General features: G+C 35.3%; 2 protein-coding genes across 6 annotated transcripts in view; one reads left to right on the forward strand and one right to left on the reverse strand.

The window, feature by feature from the left end:
• LOC6045535 (ras-related protein Rab-32) overlaps positions 1 to 803 on the forward strand; it is a 35,611-nt gene extending 34,808 nt beyond the window's left edge. For 4 of the 5 annotated variants that reach the window (XM_038262829.1, XM_001862855.2, XM_038262827.1 and 1 more), the window contains exons 4-5: positions 19 to 162; positions 220 to 729. In XM_038262829.1, coding sequence (XP_038118757.1) covers positions 19 to 162; positions 220 to 330 — 255 coding nt within the window. In that variant the 3' untranslated portion in view covers positions 331 to 729. Of the gene's footprint in view, positions 1 to 18; positions 163 to 219 lie in introns of all 5 variants that reach the window. The other variant, XM_038262826.1, reaches the window with a different exon arrangement.
• Positions 804 to 10,118: 9,315 nt separating this feature from the next.
• Positions 10,119 to 21,679, reverse strand: LOC6045536 (protein brown). The gene is made up of 8 exons (XM_001862856.2): positions 21,429 to 21,679; positions 21,317 to 21,365; positions 21,070 to 21,253; positions 20,631 to 21,004; positions 20,354 to 20,572; positions 15,494 to 15,605; positions 15,034 to 15,409; positions 10,119 to 10,630 (listed from the first exon to the last, which is right to left on the reverse strand). The coding sequence occupies exons 1-8, from the start codon at positions 21,610 to 21,612 to the stop codon at positions 10,221 to 10,223; spliced, it is 1,908 nt and encodes a 635-aa protein (XP_001862891.2). The 5' UTR covers positions 21,613 to 21,679; the 3' UTR covers positions 10,119 to 10,220.
• Between the last annotated feature and the right edge of the window lie 3,904 nt (positions 21,680 to 25,583).

Here is a 25,583-nt window from a genome sequence, read left to right on the forward strand (position 1 = left end):
GATGCAATTCCTTTTCAGAGCGATCAACAGAAGCAAGGTATTGTCACGACGCCGGCCAAGCTGGACGAGTACGTGAAGGAGCACGGGTTCGCCGGCTGGTTCGAAACGTCCGCCAAGGAGAACGTTAACATTGAGGAAGCTGCCAAATCTTTAGTCAATAAGGTATAAGGTGATAATTAGAATAAACCAATAAAGGCATTAATTTTCCTCTTTCCAAAGATCCTGACCAATGACAAGCAGATCAACGCGGGGGAGTTGATGGACACGGACCGGTTCGCCCTGGCTGGCGGAAAGACGGACCCGACGCAGAAGAAATCCTGTGCCTGCTGACCCATATGCCGCACCTGCAAGAAACATATGTCTCAGTGTCTTCTTTACTCGATATTTTATTTTATTGATTATTTTATACAAGAAAACCTTATAATATATACAAAAAAAACAGAGCATGAAGAGCATAATAATAAAAACAAAATAAAGCAAACAATAAAGTTCAACCGCGATGCACGCACGTGAGCAGAGTGAAACACACTTCCAAGTACCAAAAAAAAAGGATAACCTATTTTAGAGAAGCACGCGGGAGGGTGGCGAAAACAAAAAATAAAGGTATCATCAGCTTGTATTCTTGCACACCTGATATAAAACACATGTGAAACCAATTCAGTCCCATACTTAACCGTCTGAGCTGTGTGTAGCTTTTATACTGGAAATTGTTAATATTTAAAACAAAAATGCCTGCTAATTAAATCAATACAAAAAGAGAGCAAAACAAATAAAAAAACCCGTTGGATATATTGTACAGCAAAGTGTGTTATTTATTTTTGAAAGAAATCCCTTGAAATCACAAGTCTGAGGCTTGTTTTTCGTATAGAATTTTAATAACAATGGACATGTTTTTTTAATGTGGTTATTGCGAAAATCGTTGAAAACCGCTATTTTGGACCACCCTATTTCGGATATGACCATCCTTATCGAAATGCAAACAAAAATACAAAATTTGAGATAAATTTGAGCACTTTTGATTCGGACGAAAAATAAAATTTCAGCAAAATTTGGTCATCTTTAATCTTTTTGCCTTCCTCACTGAGGTAAGGCTATAATCCCGCTCTAAAAATGAACTTTGCATAAAAACGTCGTAGACCCACCATCATGTATACATATCGACACAGAATCGAAAACTGAACAAATGTCTGTGTGTATGTGTGTGTGTATGTGTGTATGTGACTAACAAACTAGCTCATGTTTCTCGGCACTGGCTGAACCGATTTGACCCTGTTGCATTCGACTTGGTTTAGGGTCCCATAGATCGAGTTTTATACAGATTGAAGTTTCGATAAGTAGTTCAAAAGTTATGTATAAAAATGTGTTTTCACATATATCCGGATCTCACTTAAATGTATGTAAACTATGTCCGGGTCCATCATCCGACCCATCGTTGGTAAGGTTATCAGAAGACCTTTCCAACGAGCCTAAAACATTGAAGATCTGGCAACCCTGTCTCGAGATATCCCCACTTAAATGATATTGATGTACTTTTTGGATGCAGGATCTCACTTAAATGTATGTAAACTATGTTCGGATCCACCATCCAACCCATCGTTGGTTGGGTTATCAAAAGTAGGGACCTACATAGGGAAATGAAATGTTTTGGGAGAAATTTCAAACACCCAAAGTCGTTCAAATTTAAGGTTGAAAAACTTGTAGCTTTTCTTTGATGCTGGCACTTTTCTTGTACCGAACAAGCACAAACATAAAAAGAACTATCAGATTATTATCAACAACAGTTTTACAATTTTTGTGATTATTATAAGTCTCGTTTTTTGCCAAAATTATTTTAAATTGATTCCAACCTTGTTGTTGCATGATCTTGTTGCTCGATTGGAACCCCGATTTGACAGTTCGAGTGGAACCCTGAGAGTGACATTTCGCCTCTCCATATAGGCTCTCTAATCAAAAGACCTTTGCAACGAGTCTAAAACATTAAAGATCTGGCAACCCTGTCTCGAGATATGGCCACTTAAGTGATATTTATGTACTTTTTTATGCCGGATCTTAAAAATAGATGAAATTTTTGTAGAATTCCATCATATCAACCATTGTTGGTAATAAGTGAGGAAGGCTCCAACCACATAGGTGGATTAAGTTAGTTTTTTTCCTTGAAATTGATCGAATTGGGAAAAGGTTATCGGTTTACAACGTTTTTCTGAAGCCACGCACTGCCCCAACCTCTCCTTCAAATTATGAAGAAACAATTATTGTTCTAGAACCTACTATGCTGGAATGCTAAACCACAAAGTAACCCAGATTTAATTTTTTGGCTCCATTAGTAGAGCGTCCAACTTCCTGGGGTTACCAAATTCCCGGGAAACGGGAAATTTTTAACAAATTTATCGAAAATTGATCTGATCCTGGTTCTGATTATTATTTTTGCAACAAAATCGTATAGAATTTTAATAACAATGGTTTAAATAAGTGTGAGGATCAATTAATGCCATAACTGCTTGTAAAAAAAACATACAACTTCAAGAAAATATATAAATTTTCTAAATTTATTAGTTGTCTTCGTACAAAATATCAAACAATAATTATAAGTTTTTTTTTGTTAAGAAATAAGAATTATTTTTTTAATCACAGTGTTTGGACAGTGAGTAAAATGAATCCATGCTCCAAAACCATAAAATTGCTTTACAATTTGTCCCTGTGACCAATATAATAAAGAAGAGAGAATATAATAAAGAATAATATTGATAATTAAGTTGAAATGAAAAAGAAAATAATGCAGAACATGCTCGAGATTGTTCATCTACATGTCCTTCAAGTGTCCCAAACTAAAAATATATGAAATTTCGTTTCATTTTCGAGAAAAACGAAAATTAGTGTCAGAGGTCATGGTGGCTCTTACGTCTTTATGAAAACGGTTTGAGCTCAAGAATAAATAAATAACCATTGAATTTTCCTAAAGATCATCTTTTTCACTTGAAATACCATTTTTATGCAATCACAACTCAGAGCGAGTGTTTGAAGGTTTTTGCATTTTTTTGGTTTTTCAATGATTTTTTAATGATGCAACCTAATAAATGACTTCGGTTAAAATAATTTTCATGCCAAATAAATAGTTAGGTAGTTTCATATTTAAACCTCTTACGCCCTTGGTAGCTCTAGTGCTCTATAAATGTTCAACTTTAAACTGTAATTTCTCGAACACTTTTAGTCAAATAAACCTAATTCTTCTAGCACAACCCTCTTAGAGACATTTAATGATAGCGATTCAATTTTCATCCAATTTGGTAATAGTAAACAAAAACTAAATTTTGATCTTTTCAAGAAGGGTTACTTTTTTTACTTGGTATAACAACAATTTTCTTTCGAAAAACCTATCAAAATCATAATATAACTTTTAATTCCATAATATCGAAATATTTGTTGCCCAACAAATAAAAAAATCTATTTAGAGTTGTGATTGCTTAAACAATTAGTATCATCTGAAACAAACCTTGACATTTTTTTTTAGACGATTAGATAAGTTCAATAAGAATAGTGAATTGTTCAATTCGATGTATTTATTTGTTTGTGTGTACTGTTATTAACTTATTGAACTTATCAGTGAGTTGAGTTCTTTCACTATTTCTTTATATTACAAAAAAACCAAAAAGTTGAGGAAATGTATACTTCCGCTTAAATTTCGGGAAATTTACTAATTTCCCGGGAAAGGGGACAATTTTTTTTTGGGATATCCCGGGAATTTTTTTCCCGGGACGAGAAATCGGACGCTCTATCCATAAGATTTGCTGGTAGCAGGCGTGCGATGTACCGCAATGTGTGTGTGTGTGCAGTGTGTGCAACCAACCAAACGGGACCACGCGGTCGCTTCTTACAAATTGAGTTGTTTCCATGTATTTTTTTAGATCTACATTCTATACATGCAAATAACTCGCATAGGCATTTGGAAGGTGTTAGCTCTGCCGAGCTTTGGTGACCCATTTCTACGCTGGCTAGCCGAGCGCGAGGTCCCTTAGCTTTTATCGACAAGCTCCGCCCTGAAGAACGTTTGCACCAATCGGGTTCAAACGTTATTTAGAACTTCCGAACCCTTGTCAAATGGACAAGGACCCAGCGCGTATATAGTTTGATAGTAACAGTATTCCTAATTCCAGACGTCGCTCACCAAGCCAAGATGGCCTAGTGGTTAGCATTTTTGCTTACCAATCCAAAGGACGGGGGATCGAACCCCGACTCGGGCGACTTTGATTTTTCGTTCATGTTCAGAGTTTCAAGATTAATATTTCCTATACTTTCTCGTTGGGAGCAGATGGGAATCGAACCCAGGACCATTCGCTTAGAAAGCGAACACCGTAACCAGTCAGCCACGGCCGCTCCTATCGTGCGATGTACCGCAATGTGGAACCAAAAATCAAAAGCTAGTGGGTTCTCTGTGTTACTCTGTGGCTAAACCGTTGAAACATTCGTGAAATTTTTCCATCTCTTAAAAAAATATTTTTCAAATTTTTAAATCAAGACTAACATTTCAAAAGGGCCAAACATTCAATATTACGCCCTTTTAAATGTAAGTCTTGGTTTAAAAATTTTGAAACTGTTCTTCTTATATTATTTTTTTCGAAAAGATCGAAAAATTTTACGTATGTTTCATATTTTAAAACATTGAAAATTGGATCAATAGTTGCAGAGATATTGACATTTGAAAATGGTGGGTTGTTAGGGTGAGATTTGGAAAACATCGATTTTCATGTTTTTAAACCTTTGCATGGCAATATCTCAGCAACTAAGGGTCGTATGGACAAAGTTCAAAAAAGCAAAATATAGAGAATTTTCTCAGCTTTTCAAAAATATTTTTTTCAAAAGTGGGCAAACATGTGCACAATTTAAAAAAACTGCGACTATTTTCAAAAAAGTCATCTGAAAATGGATTTAACTTGAGAACGGTGCACTTTATCAAAATTTCATTAAAGTACTTTTTGATAGCAAATTTGATTTTACATCGAAAAATGAAGTTGAAAATTTTTTGCGACCAATATTTCGATTTTTCGAAAAAATCAGTATTTATTCAAAAATTCATAACTCGGTCAATGATTTTTTGCACATCCTGGAAATCAACAATTTAAAATTAAGAAGACAACAACTTTCTTGGTTGATGTGTACCCTTAAAAAATTTAACATGAATTGAACTCAACTTATCAATAAAATATTATTTAATGCCGATGCAAACCTCCTTTGTCTTGACGCAATTCCAAACTTAAAAACTCTACTAATTAGTCTAAATTGTTCCCAACTCTCAAAATGTGTCTCGATTTAGCCTTTCATCGCGTCCCAACAGCAATCAAATCAGTAAAACGGCGGGCCATCGCTCCGCGGCCAGCTGCGATTAGTGCTGTTGTTGGTTAAACATTGCAGATCAACGCCACGCCATCACAATAACTCGAAAAGCATCTTTCAAAAGGGCGCTAGCCGATTTACGGCGAACTCAAAACGATTAGCAAATCATTTTAAACCCATTTACCAATGTTTAGACAGTAATTGCAGCATATCGAGACGGCGATGCTTTTAGCTCAAACCGCGCCTATAGCAGCTTGCACTTATTTGCCGCAAGGCTCAAGGTAGTAATGGAACAGGGCGCAAAAAGCCACCCCAAAAGCATGCCCGTGATTACGTGATATCGCGATTGATTTTCACGGACGAAGTTTGAGCCGAGCGCGCGTTCGCGCCTTTTCATTCATAAGCATTTTAGCAGCCTGCTGAACCATAGGGGAACAGCATCTAATTCCAGCGTGCCTCTAATGTTGGCAGGTCACGACTTTGACATTCAATTAAAGCTAATTAAAAGCGTTTTCAACTGTAATCCAGTGATAAATAGCTCAATAAGAAGTGAGCAAGCAAGTTTCTATAAAAAGTTTTGCAAAATTAGTTTTTTAAATAGTGAAAAACAGCAAATTGGATGGAGTTAGGAGCGAGAGCTTAACCTGCCAAACATACGAGAATTTACCCTAATTTTCTTCAGCTTAAAAAGTGTGAATGAAGTTTGGGATGGTAGAGGGGGATTGTGCGTTAGTCATTTTTTTTTTATCTCAGTGTTGGTGGCTCAGAGTGGCTTCCAATATAATTGGCCATATTTCTCTCTTATGCCAATAATTGTTTTCTCGTTTGATGCTACTCCATTTACCGCACGAAAATGGACGGTGTTGATGGGTGTTGACCGTGCCAGCTTTTGCATGTTGATCAAGATGTTGAGATTTATGTTACGGAGAGGTGTGTGAGTGTGATTATGAGTCAGCAACGGAGGAGACTGCTCTAAAACAAGTGACGAACGGTAAAGTGTAGCAATGTTGAGCTTTTATTTCAACGAGCTGATACTTTTGAGTTAGAAGCCTTATTTTTTTTATTTAAACTTCATCATCCCGGTACTGTATTGGAAATCCAGTAAGGCTCTAGTTGAAAACCATCCCCTACCGGTCAAGAATTCCAGTGAGCAGATTTACTCTTTGAAGGGATCTGATTTTGCTGAACCCATCACCTTTCGCTTACAAGGCGAAACCCATAACCTCACGGTCACGGTAGCGGCAATCACTAGATTTTTGTTGAAGTTACCTAAATTTACACATAAAAATTCAAATGCATAACATGCATAATTACAAAAATATATAAAAATGGTCACATCTGAGTAACTCAAAATTGTTAAGTTTTTGTTTCGACCTACATGCCAGACACGATTATTCGAAATTTCAAACGGAAAAGCGTTTTTTTCCACTGCCATTAAGCCTAAAAGATCATTAATGACACAAACATCACGTAACATTTTTTTTATTATCCTACGAATGTCGCCAACTTAGTGGAAAACTGAAATTTATTTTTTTAATGCGGTGAACTCTCTGGCTGTCGATCCTCTCGATATCAATATTGCTCCAGCTGTCAATAAATTGTTCAGTCCCTTTAAACAGATTGCTTTGATTTTCCGTTCTATAATTTGATAACTCCTGCTCTCGGTGGCCCTTCAATATCGACAACGAGAGAGTCCACTGTAATGTAAATCAGGACTAGATTATCCAACAGAAAAAAACACTTTGGGTCTCTGAACTCAAATATAACGGGGGTCTCTGAACTCAAATATAACCCCAAGTGCTCAAAAATTACTAAGCACAGTTAAACCCAAGACGGCAGCCAAAATGGCGAGGATGAAATATTCAAAAATGCATTTTCTAATGTAACAGGCAATAAACCACTCAAATTTGACTAAAATGGAATCGCAGAATTTAAATTTGACAGTAAATGAAAAAACACGAAAATTTTTCTTTCTCATGAAACGATTATCTGAAATTCGTAAATATCACCTTCGGATAGTTGAGTCTGCAATAACAAAAATATATAAAAAAAAAAACAAATTGGCAAAAAGTGCAGAATAATCAAAAATATGTTATTCAGTAATTTTTTTTGCTAAAAATGAAATTTAAAAAAATGTAATAAGATTTCAAAAATTTATTCAAGGAATTAGGTGAAAGCTCAAAATAACAACGTTTCAATCTGAGTTGGAGAAGGAAGACTTTTAATGTGGTAATGACATTTTTTGATATTTGAAAATATTATGCCAAAAACTTTTTATGATATTTATAACAAGTTTTGTAATGATTTTTTTTCGTTATTTGATTGTTATAGTAATAACAGACTAATTACATTTTTAGTTATTATTCCAAAAAAAATCGGTATTGTTTTTTGTTATTTTAACAATTAATCCGATCATCCCAATAACAGTTGGAGTTATTTTTCCGTTACCAAAAAAAATATTCCCAAGTTGTTTTGGCTTTCTACCAATATCAGACCAGTAACAAATTTTGTTATGTAACATAAACTGTTATTAAACTCTTATGCAAAAATGGATTTTGCAAGAATATTCCATAACAATTTTTGCTATTTTGACAGTATTTGTTATTGAAATGGCATGATTTTTGTTATTACCGTCTGCCCGGGTTAAAACAAATAATATTTGAAAAAGTATTTTTTTTTCTTAAATTTGCTATTTCAATATTTTCTGAAAATGGGTGTTTAAATTTCGTAATTATTTTCACAGAATTGGAAATTAGGTGCTAATCTTAGGCTTAAACGGGTGATTTTATTGTTCACATGAATACAGCATATATTTCCGCAAAAAAAACTTTGCGACCCTTTTTGGCCGAAAGCATCCTACTTAACAGCTCGTTCCAAAGGGACCATCTTAAAAATCCATCTTGTTAATTAATTTTCTGGTATAAAAAAATAAAAATGTTTTCAGAAATTGTTTTTAATCGTGTTTTTTACAGTTGCACATACAAATTGACAAATGGCTGTATTGTATTGGTATGGAACTTGATAATAATATAATGATAATCGCATGATTTTTTTTATATTTAAACATTTTAAACGGTGGTCCAGGTATTGAATATACAGTCATCCCACATATTCGGAACGGTTTCCAGATCGGCCAATGTTCAAAAAATCATAGCAAATCGAAAATTGAACTTAAAGATTCGCTTTTACCTTCATTTGAAAGCTTTTCTTGCGATCTTTCGAATGCTGTATCGAACATCTGCAAATTTTAACATTTATATGAAGTTTTTGAAGAATTACTCTGACCCTTGAAATCCACAAATTCGGAACACTTTTTTCTTACGAATGTAAACAAACTTTGGATCTCTCCAGGAGTACATATTTATTACCAAATAATGACTTCACACACTGAAACCAATGAAACTCAAGCTTAGTGATGTTTTATACATGGTTTGATAACTTTTTTGTAAAAATATCAGTTAAATTCAGGTGTTCCACAATTGTGGGAGGTACAATAACATCCCACAATTATGAAACAGGCCATTTGGAGGCAGTGTTTTGCTGCTCTGGACAAAATAGTCTTGGAATGAAGTTTTTTGTTCAAAAAGTATTACTTTTACTAGTGAAATAGCTAGATAATGTCTAAATGAAGGTTCTAAAAATAGTAGAGTCGACAGAAAAGCTACTTTTGGCATGCTATTGACAAATTATCATAAAAGTGTTCCGAATTTGTGGGTGTTCCGAATATGTGGGATGACTGATGATCAAATTTTTGTATTAAAGTTTAAAAAAAAATTGTTTTCTCAGATGAAAAAAAATAAATAATATTTTTTTTTTAAGTTTTTTTTTCATATTTTTGTGATTATGAAATGGTGTGGAAATTATTTTTTTTTTAATTTAAATTTGATCAGCTTCCATTTCATGCTCATTGTTAGCATAAGGAATACACGAAGTCCTGAAACTTTAGTTAAATAATTTGGACTGTAAATTGACCACATATCTTTTATTACAAATTACAAGAATGTTGTTCGGTGGGAGATCGAAGTAGCCATGCGCAAGATCGGACGTGAAATTTGTTCGGTGGCGAAAATTTGACGTTTTTCTTTGGTTTAGAGTTATTTTTCATTGGCAAATTTCAAGAAAGTTTCTGATGTTTTTTTTCTTGGATTTGTTTGTGCTGTAAGTGAATCTACCTACATGCTGAAGACAAAAGTGAAGCTCTGCGTGATTTTTTTTGTGTGGCTTAACGGAAAGGATTTCCATTTACTTCCTGCCGTTCCGGCAAGGCCAGAAGTTGTTCTCAACCCGTGGATGACTGGATTCGATAATGTTCTAGATTAGATTAGATTAGATTAGATTAGATTACAAGAATGTTGTTCGGTGATATCACATTCATTCAATATTCAGGCCAAACATTGAATTCCAAGTAAAAGATCGAAAAATGACAAATTTTAAGATTTTTCCCTAATGTAAGAAAAAGAAACAAAATAGGTAAAAACGAGTCTAAATCTCCTTGATTGCAAAGTCCAACTTACCTCTCACTACCCTACACAGATAATAATCCTCTCGTCTATCATAATACATGTAATCAAAGTTAGTCAAAATCTCAAACGCGTGCTCGATCACTCCAACCGATCAAGCAGCAATAGCAGCACCAACGGTCAAATTTAGACCGACGAGCAACTATGTAATTACCGCGTGGTCCAGACTTGCGCGGCTAGTTTCGTGGCTTTTCCAAGTCTGCTGTCTGGCACGTGTTTTTACCCCACAACTGGCTTTCTTTTCACTTGCTTCTTCAGGAAACAGGTACCTGTTTGAAAAAAGTGGTTTATTTTCACCCTTTTTTCTCGCTTTCTTTCTGAATCAGAGATTAGCCAAAAAAAAAAAAAGGAGGGGTTCGTCCTAGCCAACAACTAGTAAAATCCGGCCTTCTTAACGAGTCTCCGCAGGCAGAAATAGGCCAGCACGTGAACGGCCACAATTTGACCTGCCATCACCAGATAGTTGAAGTACACCACGTCCAGCGAGGTCCCGTAGCCGGTGTCCTCCAGCACGGCCAACCCGTCCCGCAGGCAACTGTGGTTGGTGGCAGTTTCATTGACCGCCGTCGTTTCGTCCAAATCGCACGGAATGTCCAGCACGGTTCGCCAGTAGTAAACCGAGATGCCCTCGGCCGCGAAGAAGAAAAACGACAGGTACTTGGCCACCGGGAAGGCACGGATGTTGAGGTACAAACCGCCGAGCAGTCCGTACAGTAGGAAGATTAGGTTGGCGTACTCGATCGACAGTTCCATGGAGCCCGAGAGGCACGTCAGCAGGTAGCCTGCGGGAGGGGAAGAGCACATAAAACATGGTGTGAAAAGTATGAAAAGGATTTCAGGGCGGGACAAATTGGGAAGTAAAGTGCAAAACAGAGTGACTAAAAGGGACACGTTTAGGGGGAGATTTGCAAGCAGGTGATAGAGCAGGTTTATGACTTTGCTCTGTGTGATATCGGAATTAGCTTAGAGAAGGATTTAGAACTGAACTGCTTCCTGGAAAGTATGTGTTTTTGTATTTTGCTGGGTCATTAAACTCAGTTGGATTTAAACTGTGCAGACAAATAGCATAGGCATGGTAATTTTTATCATATATTGTTGATATTAATGATGATGAAACCAAACATTAACGTGAAGACTTCCATCATTGTCATGATTTTTCCTTCAAAGATATAAATTTTGCGTCGCTTTCAATATTTTGACAAAATTCCTTCAACAAGTTGTTCAGAATAGTGCCCTACACATGCTGATTCCTTTTGGTAACGATTATTCCATTCCTTGTTAAGTTATGGAAATCGTCATTAATCAATGATTGCCAACTTGACGTCAATGACTGTGTCACAAAACTATATAAATTTTGAAGCACAATTGATTTAGATCAAAAATTCCTTCAGTGGCTTCAAGAAGGCAACAACCGGCACATGCTGATTCCTTTTGGTGCTGAAATTCGTAAAATTGAATTTAATACACAATTTTTTATAGTGATGATTAATTTTCTTTGAAAATGATCAACGGCTTCACCTTAATTGAATTAAATAAATTAAGTAGTACGTAAATAGTAAATGTACGACTCGTGTTGAAAAGATCTTCATTTTGTAACTTGTTGCATAAACTAACAAGTTGCAAAATGATGATTTTTTCAGCACGAGTCGTACATTTATCAAACGAGGTTTACCGAGTTAGATAAATACGACGAGTGCTGAAAAACTCAAGTTTTCGCAAGAAGTTCCATACAATTTTTTTTTGCAATTCCGAAAAACGCTTCTTGAAGGGAATTTTATGTCAAACATTCATGTATTTAGTAAATTCACCGTTCAAAACAAAAAATACAGCTTACTTTTCCATACTAGTGATGAAAAGTTCAACTTTTCAGCACCCATTTCAGGGCTGAAAAGTAGAACTTTTCAGCACTGGTTTTGAAAGGTATTAATTTTCCATTCTGTTATTTTTGGTAGGGAAAAGTAGGCCGTTTCGTTTCGTCAGAAGTAGAGCGTCCAATTTCCCGGGGTTACAAATTTCCCGGGAAACGGGAAATTCTCAGCCAATTTCTCGGGAAATCCCGCGAATTCCCGGGATATTTTAAATTTATTGAAAATTGTTATGATCTTGGTTTTAAGTAATATTATGCAACAAAATTGTATAGGACATCAACGTTAATGGTTTAAATAAGTGTGAAGATCAATTAACAACTTGACTGCATGTAAAAAATCATTCAACTATAAGAAAAATTATTTTGGTATTTTAAACTTGCCTCTGTGACCATTTTATTGAAAATTTTAAGAGAAAAAAAAACATGCAGAAATTATGTTTTTCATGACAAATACTGGTTTCAGCTCTTGAACAAATGATAAAGCTTTTTAGTGATGGTTTTATTCCAAACAACACAATGTTTTCAAATATTTGAAGAAAGCTTTGAATATATTTTTGCATTTTTTTAGAACAAACAGTAGAAAGTAGTTTTTCAATGATTTTTTTTTTTGTATTATTAAGCAACATGATTTAAATTTTACGAAAAAAATAACATCATTCAACAAAAAGTCTTATATTTTTTCACATTTAACCCTCTAACACCTGTAGTTGCACCAGTGCTCCATAATTCTTTTACTTCAAATTGTATTTTCTCTAGTACTAGGTATTCAACCAAATGAATTAATTCTTTTTGCACAAATTCGATTTTCATCTCATTTGATCATGGTACGTAAAAAATATCAATTTTAATTTGGAGGTAAGAAGTTAATATTGTTTTGATGAAATAACATCACTATGTTAAAAGCTTACCTAATTGTAATAATTGAATACTCATTAAGAAAGATCTATTCCCAGTTTCTTCAAAACTTAATATTATCTGAAATAATTCTGACATCATAATTTCTGATAATCTGATTCATTATATATAAACCAAACAATACATTTAATTGAACAAAATCATGTTAAGTTTGTTCATTTTTAATTTTTCAGAGCATTTTCAAAAAATAGTTTCAAAAATTTAAGAAAATGTACATTTCCGCTTGAATTTCGGGAATTCCCGGGAAATTTGTAACGGGAAATATTTTTTTTTTCGGGAAATCCCGGGAATTCCCGGGATTTTTTTTCCCGGGTCGGGAAATTGGATTCTCTAGTCAGAAGGACAGGAAAAGTTGACAGATTCACAGTGGAATTGCAAAATAGTAGTTTATGCAACAAGGTGCAAAAAGAGGATTTTTTCAGCACGAGTCGTACATTTATCCAACGAGGTTCACCGAGTTGGATAAATACGACAAGTGATGAAAAAATCAAGTTTTGCAACGAGTTCCATACAACGGTTTTTTGCAATTCCGAAAAACACCCTTTGAACAGAATTATAAGACAAATGTCCATGCATTGATTCAATGAATCGTTTGAATCAAAAAAAAAATGTTGAAAAATATAACTTTTCCTATAGGATATAACAAGTGCTGAAAAGTTCAACTTTTCAGCATCCATTTCAGTGCTGAAAAGTAGAACTTTTCAGCATTTATTTTGAAAAGTGTTGTTATTCGATTCTGTTATTTTTGGTACAGAAAAGTAGGCTATTTCGTCGTTCAAGAATGACAGGAAAAGTAAGTAGTTTCACGACGGAATTGCGAAAAAGACAATTAAAACACTGTTTTCATTGAAATGTTGATACCGAGGCTTTTAATTTATTTATTTTTTGCCCCCCTTCTCCCTCGACTGTGTTAAGAGTGGAGGAACATAAACTTTAAAAAATATGTGCAACGGCCTAAGTAACTATTAAAATTTTAATCATCATAACAGTCGAATAGTATTGTGAAAAAAAACCGAAGTTCTAAGGGTGTTTTCAATCTCAACACAAAATTTGTAAATAGCTTAAAATTACAAAATTTGATTTAAAATGCTGAAACAATAAAAAAACAAAATACCGATTAAAATAAAAATTTACATTTCTAGCATACATATTTTTTGGAAAAAAACATTACATAAAATTTGCATTGGCCTAACTGAAATCATACTTTTCTTACTTTGGTAGCATTTGATGATTCTGAGATGATTTTTTTTAATTGGATCGTTTTTGATTTCAATTAGGTATTAGCGTTCATATCTTATTAAATGGTGCAAAAATTCTGCTTTAATGTTTGTGCTCCTTTCAGATATAAGAGTTCAATTCAACATATTAAAAAGTAAATATCACGTTTATAAATTTAAAACTTATCAAATTTACACTGAAAAACCTTTCTGAATAATATATTTGATAAATGGGTTATGGCTATGCATTGATTACAAAAAATCTTTGAATTTCACGGGATTTCGTGGAAATTGTGAATTTTTACGAGTTATGTAATTTTACATTTGATTTTCAAAACATGGTTTATGGATGGTCTCTAATAAAAAAAAACTGACCGAGCCACGTAGCCCAGTGGTAACGCTTCCGCCTCCCAAGCGGTAGATTGGGGTTCAAATTCCGGCTCGGACCAACAAAACTGATGATCTTTTCCCTTCTGGATTCGATTACTTAGTAAAGGGAAGGTAGTGTATCATCACAAACTGGACCTTATCACGACACCTTAGGAAGACAACCTATGGAATGTTAAAATTAACCATAACATGTTAACATTAAGTTGAATAATAAACTGTCACTTTGTAAATGCCGGCTCCGATACTCTTCACGAGTGTTCCCCTCAGGAACAGGGAAAGATTTACTTTACTTTACTTCTAATAAAAAAAAGTCTAGATATAATGCAAGCGTGATATAATGACTGCGTTGATCAGGTTATAGATGTACATTTTGCGATTCGAGATCAGATATAAACCAAAATGCTATCACTCAGCGCAGCGCCATCACCAAACCACCCACTTCCGTTCGAAACAAAAAAAAAGTTTCGCTTTTCCACGATGGTGAGATTTTGATAGTCGTTTTCGTGCGCATTAAACTCGTACGCGGAAAATCATGCCATGCAGAGAAACTAAGTGCTTAGCCAAAGCCATTTCTATTATCATATCTATCCACGAGCCGATATATGTATTAACGGTGTTCAGCGGATATAATCATGTCAAATCGGCAATCCATTTGCAAGTGGCGGCCAACGCCGCGCCACCGTGGCTGCCAGATTGAGCTCTCCAATTGCTGGCCAATTGAGAAAGATGAATGAATGAATGAATGAAATGCACAAAATGATAACAGGAGTAGAAGGAAGAAAAAGAAGATCTTTACCGTAAGCGACGGCGAGCAGGCTGGCCACGGCAGACACGGTGGCCATTCCGACGTAGGTGGCAGCCCCGGCCACGGCCGTAAAGCGCACGCATCCGTACACGATGCCGACGAAGAGGAACGACTCGAAGAAGGCTTTCGGCACGGTCAACAGGGCCCGGTGCGCGTAATAGGCCGACAGGCGGTATGTCCGTTCGCCGACCTCGCGCCTCACCAGCGGCAGGTCGCGCGGGAACACGTAGAACACGGAGTAGCTCAGGGTGTACAGCAGTTCGCACACCACCAGGAACAGCGCCCCGCGGATGTCTTGGATCGAGGTTTGACCGCCGGTGGCCGGATCGATGTGAAAGTACAGCGCCGAAATGGTGATGCTGGTGATCTACATTTTATGCGCGGGTTTGGGGGAAAATGATGATAAAGATAAAGCTGCCGACAGAGAGTCTACACTGGCTGCGGTGCTTACCAGAAATAGAAACGTGACTATGACGTACTCCCGCAAGTTTCGGATGCTGTCGAGGATGCCGCGGTGGAGCAGAAGGTAGAGCTGGGAGGGCCAGCAGGCGTGACTGGTGTTTCTGTAGGGATAATACAAACGTTAGTTAATTTGAGTTTTGATTCTGAATTTAATAAAATAGTCGAATAGTTATTTAACCAAATCCTGTTTTTTATAATCTTTTATATTCTCTGCATTCATTCAACATTTAAAAATAAAAATGTTTTGAATTCCAAGATTTTGGGCCTCGGGTAACAATTGGTTAATCTTAGCCTAAAATAACCCAAAAACCGAAACTTTAGAAGTAGGGTATTTATCCCTATTATGGGCCTGCAAAGCCGAGCGCACTTTTTATTTGATGTATTCTCAAAGGCTTCTATATAGGCAGCCTTGCTTTTATTACATGAATATGTTGGTTTTTTAATGCTCTTACTTAATCACATTGTTGACGAAAATACTTTATATTTCTGTTTAAGCCCGAGAAACTGAAACATTTTTTGTCCCTATTTTGGGGATAATGCACCTAGCATACGACCTTCTTTGTACATATTTCGACCTACCTTCTGATTGGTTGAAATCTCGAAGCACGTGGCGAACTTTTTTGACGTACGGTTCAGCCACAGCCGCACAAATTCGGTCGACAAACATGCTCAATCATTGTGATGTTTTAAGCCACAAATCAACATTAGAACGATTGATTTCACTTGCATTACGTGCATAATTAGCTTGGACATGATTTATATCATTCTTTACGAGTTTTAAACATAATTAAACATTTGTTGCGTAGCCAAACAACAAGCCCGTAATATGCCAGAACCAAAATTTGTTACAATTTGTAGAAGTGTCAAATGGACTGAACATAGAGCCGAAGTTATTAATCAGTTTAATTTAAGTTCAATTTTTATTGCTTTATTTCTAATTTAGAATGAAGAATGAAGATAATAACTGCACGTATCATTATCAAGTGGCAGATTCTTGCCAGATTTGAAGAAATGCTCAATTTCGTTGAATTAAGTTTGGTAGACCCAAAATAGATATTAGGCCCAAAATAGGGACAAATACCCTACTAGGGTTAGTGACTTTTCACGATTTCGCGGACAGCGTACAATTCGTGAAATTTGAAGATTTCTGTAAAATCCCGAGAAATTTGTCAACTTTTTCAAATCAATTCTTTAAAATAATAACATAATACATATTTCATTCATTAATGACTTTTTAAGTAAATTTTATTAGTTTTCAATTGAAAAGTGTGATATGAACCATTTGAAAAATTGTTAGCAAAACTTACATTAACATGAAATTGATAGATCATTTACTAACAAGTGAATGCAGCAAAAACTTAAATGATGTTAACAAAAATCAGTCAAAGAAAAAAATGTAATCTCGCAATTTTTATAAATTCTGTATCTTTCAACCGAAACTTGTTAATTTATTTTTTATTTTTTTTTTTAATCAATTAGTAGCAAACATTCTAGTAAAAGTAACATCAAGTGGAAAAAGTCGTCTTTCCCTTTTCCTCCGGTCAATGATTAATCCGGAGGAGCAAAAAAAATAGATTGAAAAATTGAATTTCATCAGAGTAAAGAAAAATATTGAGTAAATAGATTGCTATTTACTAGATAATCTAAAAAAAGTTTATCAATTTTACTTAGGAAACTAACTTAATTAAGCAATATTATCATGACTTGTACTAACAATTTAATTATTATTTAAATATCAAATTTACATATAATTTTATAAGAAATTAAAAGAGTCATGCTTGGTTTATTCAACTTCAAATTAACACTCAAACGCTCGGGTAGTCATTTGACCCCTATTTTTTTTTCTTAAAAATCTCAAAACTTTTGGTAGAATTGACCAAATTGGATGCTTCCGGTTGCAAAAGATCCAGATTTGTCTATATTTTGAACTGTCAGATGGGGGACAAATATGGTCCACTTTTACAGGAGATATTCCGGATTCCGTTTGGGTACCTTGGCCCTCCTATTTGGGGTTTTGGTCAATAGAACAAAAACCATTACACAGAAAAATGCAGGAAATGATGCAAAACTTCAAGGCATCATTCTAATACATCATCTTGCATAGATACATGGCATGGCCAAGACCTTCGGGCACCGAAACAGGTTCCAACCGGAAACGGTTCACTGAGCTGATGTCGATTGGTGCCCAAATGGAACTGGTTTACGGTGCCCCGTATGACTTAACCATGTCAATTATTTTTGCTGGATGATGTATTAGAATGATACCTTGAAGCTTTGCATCATTTCCGGCATTTTTCTGTGTAATGGTTTTTGTTCTATTGACCAAAACCCCAAATAGGAGGGCCAAGGTACCCAAACGGAATCCGGAATATCTCCGGTAAAAGTGGACCATATTTGTCCCCCATCTGACAGTTCAAAATATATACAAATCTGGATCTTTTGCAACCGGAAGCATCCAATTTGGTCAATTCTACCAAAAGTTATGAGATTTTTAAGAAAAAAAATAGGGGTCAAATGACTACCCGAGCGTTTGAGTGTTAATATATATTTGTTAGTTTTTTTTTCGATTTTTTTTATCTTTAAAGTCACCTTTTAAGAACATTTCACCTGTTTAATTTTCACGATATTTGATTATTTGCGTGAATGGCTCCCGTGGAAATAAAAAAAAAAGATTGTTTTCAGTTAGGATTTTTAATAACATTTTGAAGATTTCGTTACAGATTAAATTATTTTTGACTATTGATTTTAAATTTAGTTTTTGAGAAGTGAGATGAAAACTCAAAAAATGTCGCAAAAAAAGTTATTTTAATTGTTAGATTGTTTCGTTGAATTTGGATTTGATATGAAATTCAATAAAATGTAAAGGATAAAATAGTAGCAAATCAGCGAAAACTGTTTAGCTATATTAGTCGAACATCAAAAAAGCAGCTCAATAAATGGCTATACGTGGATTTTTTTAAATTACTTTTTTTTATGTTTTTCATGCTTCAAATCAAACAATTAGCTCAATTCATGTCCCTTATAAATATGTTTCATTATGACATGACTAGAAAAGCTTAAACATTCTTAAAATTTATTAAAAACAAAAAAATGGCAACACATAAAATGATACAAGCCCCGACCTCTCTTCGATTTGCGTGAAACTTTGTCCTAAGGGGAACTTTTGTCCCTGATCACGAATTCGAGGTCCGTTTTTTGATATCTCGCGACAGATGGGTGGTACGACCCCTTTCATTTTTGAACATGCGAAAAAAGAGGTGTTTTTCAATAATTTGCACTTTTGCAGCCTGAAACGGTGATAAGGTAGAAATTTGATGTCAAAGGGACTTCTATGTAAAATTAGACGCCCGATTTGATGGCGTACTCAGAATTCCGAAAAAAAACTTATTTTTCATCGAAAAAAACACTATAAAAGTTTTAAAAATTCTCCCATTTTCCGTTACTCGACTGTAAAAAATTTTGGAACATGTCATTTTGTGGGAAATTTAATGTACTTTTCGAATCTACATTGACCCAGAAGGGTAATTTTTTCATTTAGAACAAAATTTTTCATTTTAAAATTTTGTGTTTTTTCTAACTTTGCACGGTTATTTTATAGAGTGTAACAATGTTCTACAATAGGGGTTTGCTTATAAACATCACGAGTTAGCTCGATTAATTTTACATAAAAGTCCTTTTGATACCAAATTTCTATCTCATCACCATTTCAGGCTGCAAATTATTGAAAAACACCTCTTTTTTCGCATGTTCAAAAATGGAAGGGGTCGTACCGCCCCTCCGTCACGAGATATCAAAAAAGGGACCTCGGATTCGTGATCAGGGACAAAAGTTACACCTTAGGACAAAGTTTCACGCAAATCGAAGAGGGGTCGGGGCAACTTTTTCCGATTGCGTGTGAGTTGGTAGAGAATAACCCATATGTTTTTACATTCATGTGTTGTATAAAAAAATATTTTCAAATTGTCTTCAAGTCACTACTGCCAACAAGGGAAAATAGGGACTACAGTCTGAATAGGTACAGGATAGGAATCTGAATTTCCAGACTAAAATTTGTCTTTTTTTTTCAATTTCGGGCTTTTCGGGACGAAAAATCTCAGGAATTTTGTCCCGAGAATTCTCGGGATGGTCGCATTATTTCAAATACATTACTTACAACATCTACTACATTAACACCAAGACACCAAATCGATCAGAAAGTCCGCTGAAGAAACAGATTTTTTTTTAATTTTGAATAGGCTTTTTGAATGGACTGCCAAAATGAAATGGAGACTTGTTTGGACGAAATAATAATATGCAAAATGTGTTTTAGGTTTAAGAACAATTAAACAAAAATTTTCATCAAAATAAAATTAAAAAAATTAGACAGAGGTTTCCAATAAATTTGCTATTTTTTTTTGGAAAATTGCCCTTTTGCATCATTAATTTTTCCATACAAGTCTACGTACAATTTTGATCACACAAAATAGCCATAAGAATGTTCTGTGTTAGAGTTTAGGATAGTGTAAAATCAGGCAAAATCTTGAATTATTGAAAAATGCTGAAAATCGAACTTGTTTTCATACAAAATAAAAAATATTCATTGAAAGATGCAAAATAAAATTTTAATGAAAATTAACAAAAACTAGTACGACAGCCAGCAGCGTCTCAAAAACTAAGACGCAAACATTTGGCGTATAATCTAAAAGTATGTTGTACAGCTGTGTTACAATAAGTTAGCGGAATTCGCAAAGAAGACAATCCTTTAATACTTATATTTAAGATTACAAATTCAAAATTTCTTATTCCATATAAATTTTAAATTAACATGAAAATAAAATAAGGATTTCAAAATGCAAAAAAAAGAACTCACCTGCAAAGCTTATCGATCACATCACCCTGCTGGTACGGTCCCATAAGGCTCTTCCTGGCCACATTCTCCCGCTGGCACTTTCGCACAACCTCGTGCCTGTTCCGAGACTCTCCAGCTAGCGCTTCATTAGAACCAGCACTATCGTAACTGTCACTATCACAAACTAGCTTAAAGTAGTAATCCGCTGGATTGCAGTTGATCGGCAGGGGGAGACTTATGCTGAAATTTGGTTGGTTTTAGTTGTTATTTTTTAGAGTGAGATATGGAAATGTTATACCTCTCGAAGAAGCTAGTGGCCTCCACTGTAGGTCCCTGGTAGTACGTTCTGCCCCGATTCAACAGAATAACATCACTAAAGCACTCGAAGATGTCTGACGTCGGATGGTGAATTGTGCAAATCACGGCCTTCCTACTGTCCACGGCCAGCTTCCTCAGTGTATTGATCACCGCCAGGGCACTGAAGCTGTCCAGCCCGGTCGTGGGTTCATCACAGAACAGAATGTCCGGTTCGGTAAGCAATTCCCCGGCCAGGTTGACTTTCTTCCGCTCCCCACCGGACAGGTGGGAGATCCTCGTTGAGGCGCACTGTTCCAGGTTCAGCTCGTTGATCACGGACTCCATTTGGGCCCGCCCAACGCCCTTGAGTTTGGCCTGCACGCGTTGAAATGGTTCGCATATGAGTTCATGAGTTATCTACACTCGAATAAGTGACCTACCACAAACGTGAGATGTTCACGCACCGTCAGCGAGTTCAGCGCGATTTCAAACTGTGGAACGAACCCTGCCAGGCGCTTCATCTGGGACGGATTCACGAACAGGCCGTTGATAAGGACGCTGCCTTGAACTTCTGCCGTTAGCCGCATCGACACCGCGGCCAGCATCGTCGTTTTGCCGGAACCACTGCGTGGGAAAACCAAACACTACTGAGTAAACCTTTTCCCGCCGTGCATCGATCGAACTAACCTTGACCCCATGACTGCCACCAGATCGCCCGATTGTACGGCTCCGGTAGCTGGAACGAATCATTCAAAGCGTTATTCTCTCACGCCCTGATAAGAAATCGCACTTGCCGTACCATGCTTCAAAATGTACGTGGAATCCGCCGGCTTCTTCCTGAAACTCCACGTCCGGCCACTCCCAATCCGCACCGAAAGGTTCTTCCACTCGAGCAGAACTGGTGAGGACACAGAGGTCGTCCCCTCCTCGGTGGCAGGTTTGTAGATCCTGATACTGTCGTTCAGCTCAAAATCGATGGCCATCGTTCAGACGAGGGGACATTTGAACACTTGAGAGGCTTCCTTTGCGGAAGATGTGAACACGGCCGCGTTAGTCGAGCTACTGAAAGGGACGACGCTGCTGAGTTGGTTGATGCGATTAGCCGGGGCTACGATTTGTCTCAGTTGGGTATTCTCGCTAGCTGATAACAAGAGATGACGGGAGGAATCAATGGAACGTGATGAGTGAAAACTCCTGATCCTCCATCCCCGATTTGTTTGAGTTATGAGGAAGCGCAACGGCTACAATGTCATTATCATCGAGCAATTTTGCTGAGGTTAATTTGTATTTACGTTGAACAAATATGGATGTTACGTTGCGTTGTTTAATCTGAACCCTCGCGAAATCACTGCCATTTAGATGGGTTTCATTCAGTTCTTCAAATTATGACAGCAACTGTTTACAATTTTGAAAGTTAGAATAAGGCTTTTTAGTCAGAAGTTTACCAACATATTCAAAGTATGTTTAAAGGGCAAAACAATCCTTTCTAATAAATACAAATTTTAGCATGAAATTTCAAAATCTAAAGAAATAATCTTCCCAAACTAGGGCTTCCTCATATATTTTTCATAATTATTATCAAAATCCCAGTAAATAAGTTTAGAGCAGGGGTGCCTAACCTTTTGGAGAGCGAGTTGTGGCGCTATAACCACGGCAAATAGTGTCCATGGCATTCGCGGATTCGATGTCCCATCCTCGAGGGTCCCCGAGCACCAAAACTTCTTAGCATGGTGCTCACAACGATTAATTGCCCAAACAAACAGGAACGTGAGCGGGGGATCCCCACGTTTCTTCCTCCCCTGTAGATTCAGAAATGAATTGCTGTGTGAACACTCGTGCTCATACTCAATCCAATTCAACGGATCATCTTTGCGGTTAATTTTAAGCAGTTGGCCTGGCCGCTTCGACGTTTGTCAATCAACCTAAGGCATTCTCCAGGATGCCCTCGAAAGACTGGCTGCGCTAGGGTTAGATTAGATTAGATTAGATTAGATTAAAGCAGGGGTGCCTAACCTTTTGGCCCTGCGGCCCAGATCTGATTTTTCTGAAACAATGGTGGGCCGGAACTAATATTTGGTAGAAGTTGAAAAAGTAAACACATTTTTTCAATTTTTAATGATTGGTTTCTTTTTATGTAAATTAATAAAAGCGCTAGTATTTCAAATAAGATTCAAATATCTTGATTTTAAGAATGAAAAACAAAGATAGCTTTCGAAAATGTGTTAATTTGACTTATTATAATTTTTGTTTGTGTACAAATTGTAAAGTTATTGTTTTTGACGATTTTTTTTTTTCGATAATTTATATATTTCCCCTGTACAGGAGGTCATTTTGAGCAACTTTTGTTCTACGAAAAACTTTAATTCTCTTGTTATATGTATTTCTTGTTTCATTTTTGATATTTAAATTTGCATTTATCTTGTTTAGTTTTTGTTCGTTTTTGGTAGTATTTGGCATATTCTACCACCTTCTATCATTACATTAAGCCTATCTAACTTTTTCATGTTTTTATCATCACTTTTTCATTTTTTTTTGCTTTTTTTCACATTTTTTGCTAAAAAGCACTTCCAACCCATAAACCTTCTAAAATTTTTTTAGTTCTTCTTTTCAATGCTTTTAAATGATCAAAAATTGGTAAAAAATGGATTTTTGACGATTTTTCAAATCGAAGTCCGTCTAAAGGCGGGGTTAAATACCTTGATATTTTTTTTAATAAAAAAAAAACATTCAAATTTCAATGGTCACTGCATTTTTTTTATTTAATTTCCTTAACTATAATAAAAAAATCAATTAGACATGATACATGTTATTCAAACGAAGTTTGGATTCGAATATCCTTTACAAAAAATAAATAATACTTATTTTCATTTCGTTATTTTTCGAAACCCAAAATTTTTTTTAACACATATATTTTTTGCTCCCTGATTTCTTGACTCATTTTGAGACATTTTTAATATTTTCAAAATGTTTGCAGCGATCTATTTAAGTATGACAATAGTAGTTTATGCAACAAATTATGCAAAAAGAAGTTTTTTTTTCTGGACGTGTCGTACAGTTATTCAATGAGGCTCACCGAGTTAGATAAATACGATAAAGTGCTGGAAAAATCCGTACAACATTTTTGCAATTCCGAAAACCACATTTTGAATGCAATTGTAAGTCAAATGTCCATGTATTTAGTCAAAAAATAAATAAATAAAATAATGTCAAAAAAAATAAAATAATGTTGAAAAGTATTACTTTTAAAAACGAGTGCTGAAAAGATTAACTTTTCAGCGTCAATTTCAGCATTTGTTTGAAAGGTGTTTCTATTCGATTCTGTTATTTTTAATAGATAAAAGTAGGCTTTTTCGAAATACGAGAAGGACAGGAGAAGTAGGAAGTTTCACGAAAAGTTGTTCTGAAAAAAAAAACATTAGTTTTTGCTTACTTATTTAGGCCGTTGCAAATACTGTTCAAAATTTATGTCGCCCCCCTCTTTAAAAATTGTCCAAAAAATCAGGGGGCAAAAACATTATTTTTTTCAAAAAACTTAAATTTTTTAATGAAGATAGAAGGTAAATCAACTGAAAACAATCTAAAATTAAATGCATTTTCTGCATTGAAAATCATATTTAGTATGTTTGGGCTGGATTAAAAATATTTAGACTTTTTTTTAGAAATTTTAAAGCACAGCACCGAAAAAACTTCGTCAACACTTTGATGATTGCAAAAAAAATGGACAGGTGTATAATGAACTTTAAAACACTTTTTTCATTCAAATGTTGAAACCATGGCAAAATGGTAAATTCAATTTTTAAACTTGTTCCCCCCCCCCCCCCACTTTGGCCCGAAGCGAGGGACATAAACTTTAAAAAATATTCACAACAGCCTTATTTAAGGGGTTACATATATGTAAATCGGTCAAAATTTCAGAGGTTGGTTTGAGCACAAACTCAAACTTTTTTAAAATCTGTTTTCAGGACATGAAAATATACATTTTCAACTATTATCACAATAAATTTAAAGACATTTGGTTGTATCATTGCCGAGATACAGCTATATGAAGTTAGCATTTTCAAAAAACGGGTGCCACGATATCTTAACACTGCCTTGACCAAATCGGATCATAATTTTGGTGAAGACTCGTTGAACCGGTCCTGTGTGCATGACGAAGGCCGATTTTCAAAAAGTTTATTTAAAAAAAGATAAAAATATTTTTATGTTTTTCATATAAAAATCGAAAATTTTTGATTTTTGTATTTTTCAAAAATGCAAAATTTCAAAATCGGGCTTCGTCATGCACACGGGATATGTCTTGCGAGTCTTCACTCAAATTTCAGCCTATTTGGTCTATACCATCTCGAGATATCGTGGCACCCGTAAATCAACTCGGTGTTCAGAGAAAAACGCTCGCAAAGTTTGACAGCTCGCTTTGCGCATGGCAAAATTTTCAGCCTCAATCGTCTGTAACTTACTTTAATCATGAAATATCTTCATGAAACTTTCAGGAGTGATTGAAAATCATCTTTTAAGTTGATTAAATAAATTTTCTGTAATACGAAATTTTGTGATTTCTTACTTGTATGTAAAATGCAGACAATAAATTTATTTATTTAATATTTTATGAACAGCCTTAAGGGCCGATCATAGAACTTTTTTGAAGAGGAGTCGAGGGCCAGGCGTTGTGCAGGCCTGGTTTTTATTTTTTATTTTTTCTTCATGAGAAAAAATGCTAAAAACATATTTTTGTGAGATTTTGAATTCAATTAAACATTAGAAGCTTATAAAATGGATTTACAAAAACTTATTTCTTTATCTTTCCAAATTCAAAAGCTTTGAACTGATTTCTAAGAAAACAGTGTTCATAAATTATTGTGAACGATTTAATTTATTCAACTTAAGTAACATATCTTTGAATGAGTTTTTGCTTGTTGAAAAACCTTGGCATTTCAATATCGCTCAATTTGATCCC

This window comes from Culex quinquefasciatus, chromosome 3 (assembly GCF_015732765.1).
Source record: "Culex quinquefasciatus strain JHB chromosome 3, VPISU_Cqui_1.0_pri_paternal, whole genome shotgun sequence".
In the NCBI taxonomy this organism is placed as follows: Eukaryota; Metazoa; Arthropoda; class Insecta; order Diptera; family Culicidae; genus Culex; species Culex quinquefasciatus.

Bases quoted from the DNA above. Each gene is read 5' to 3' on its own strand.
- LOC6045536 (XM_001862856.2), bottom strand. From the start codon at position 21,612: ATGGCCATCGATTTTGAGCTGAACGACAGTATCAGGATCTACAAACCT. The intron at 15,606-20,353 runs GTGAGTTCTTTT...TTATCCCTACAG, and splicing joins GTGATCGATAAGCTTTGCAG to AAACACCAGTCACGCCTGCT. The intron at 10,631-15,033 runs GTAAAGATCTTC...CCCCTCCCGCAG, and splicing joins CCTGCTCGCCGTCGCTTACG to GCTACCTGCTGACGTGCCTC.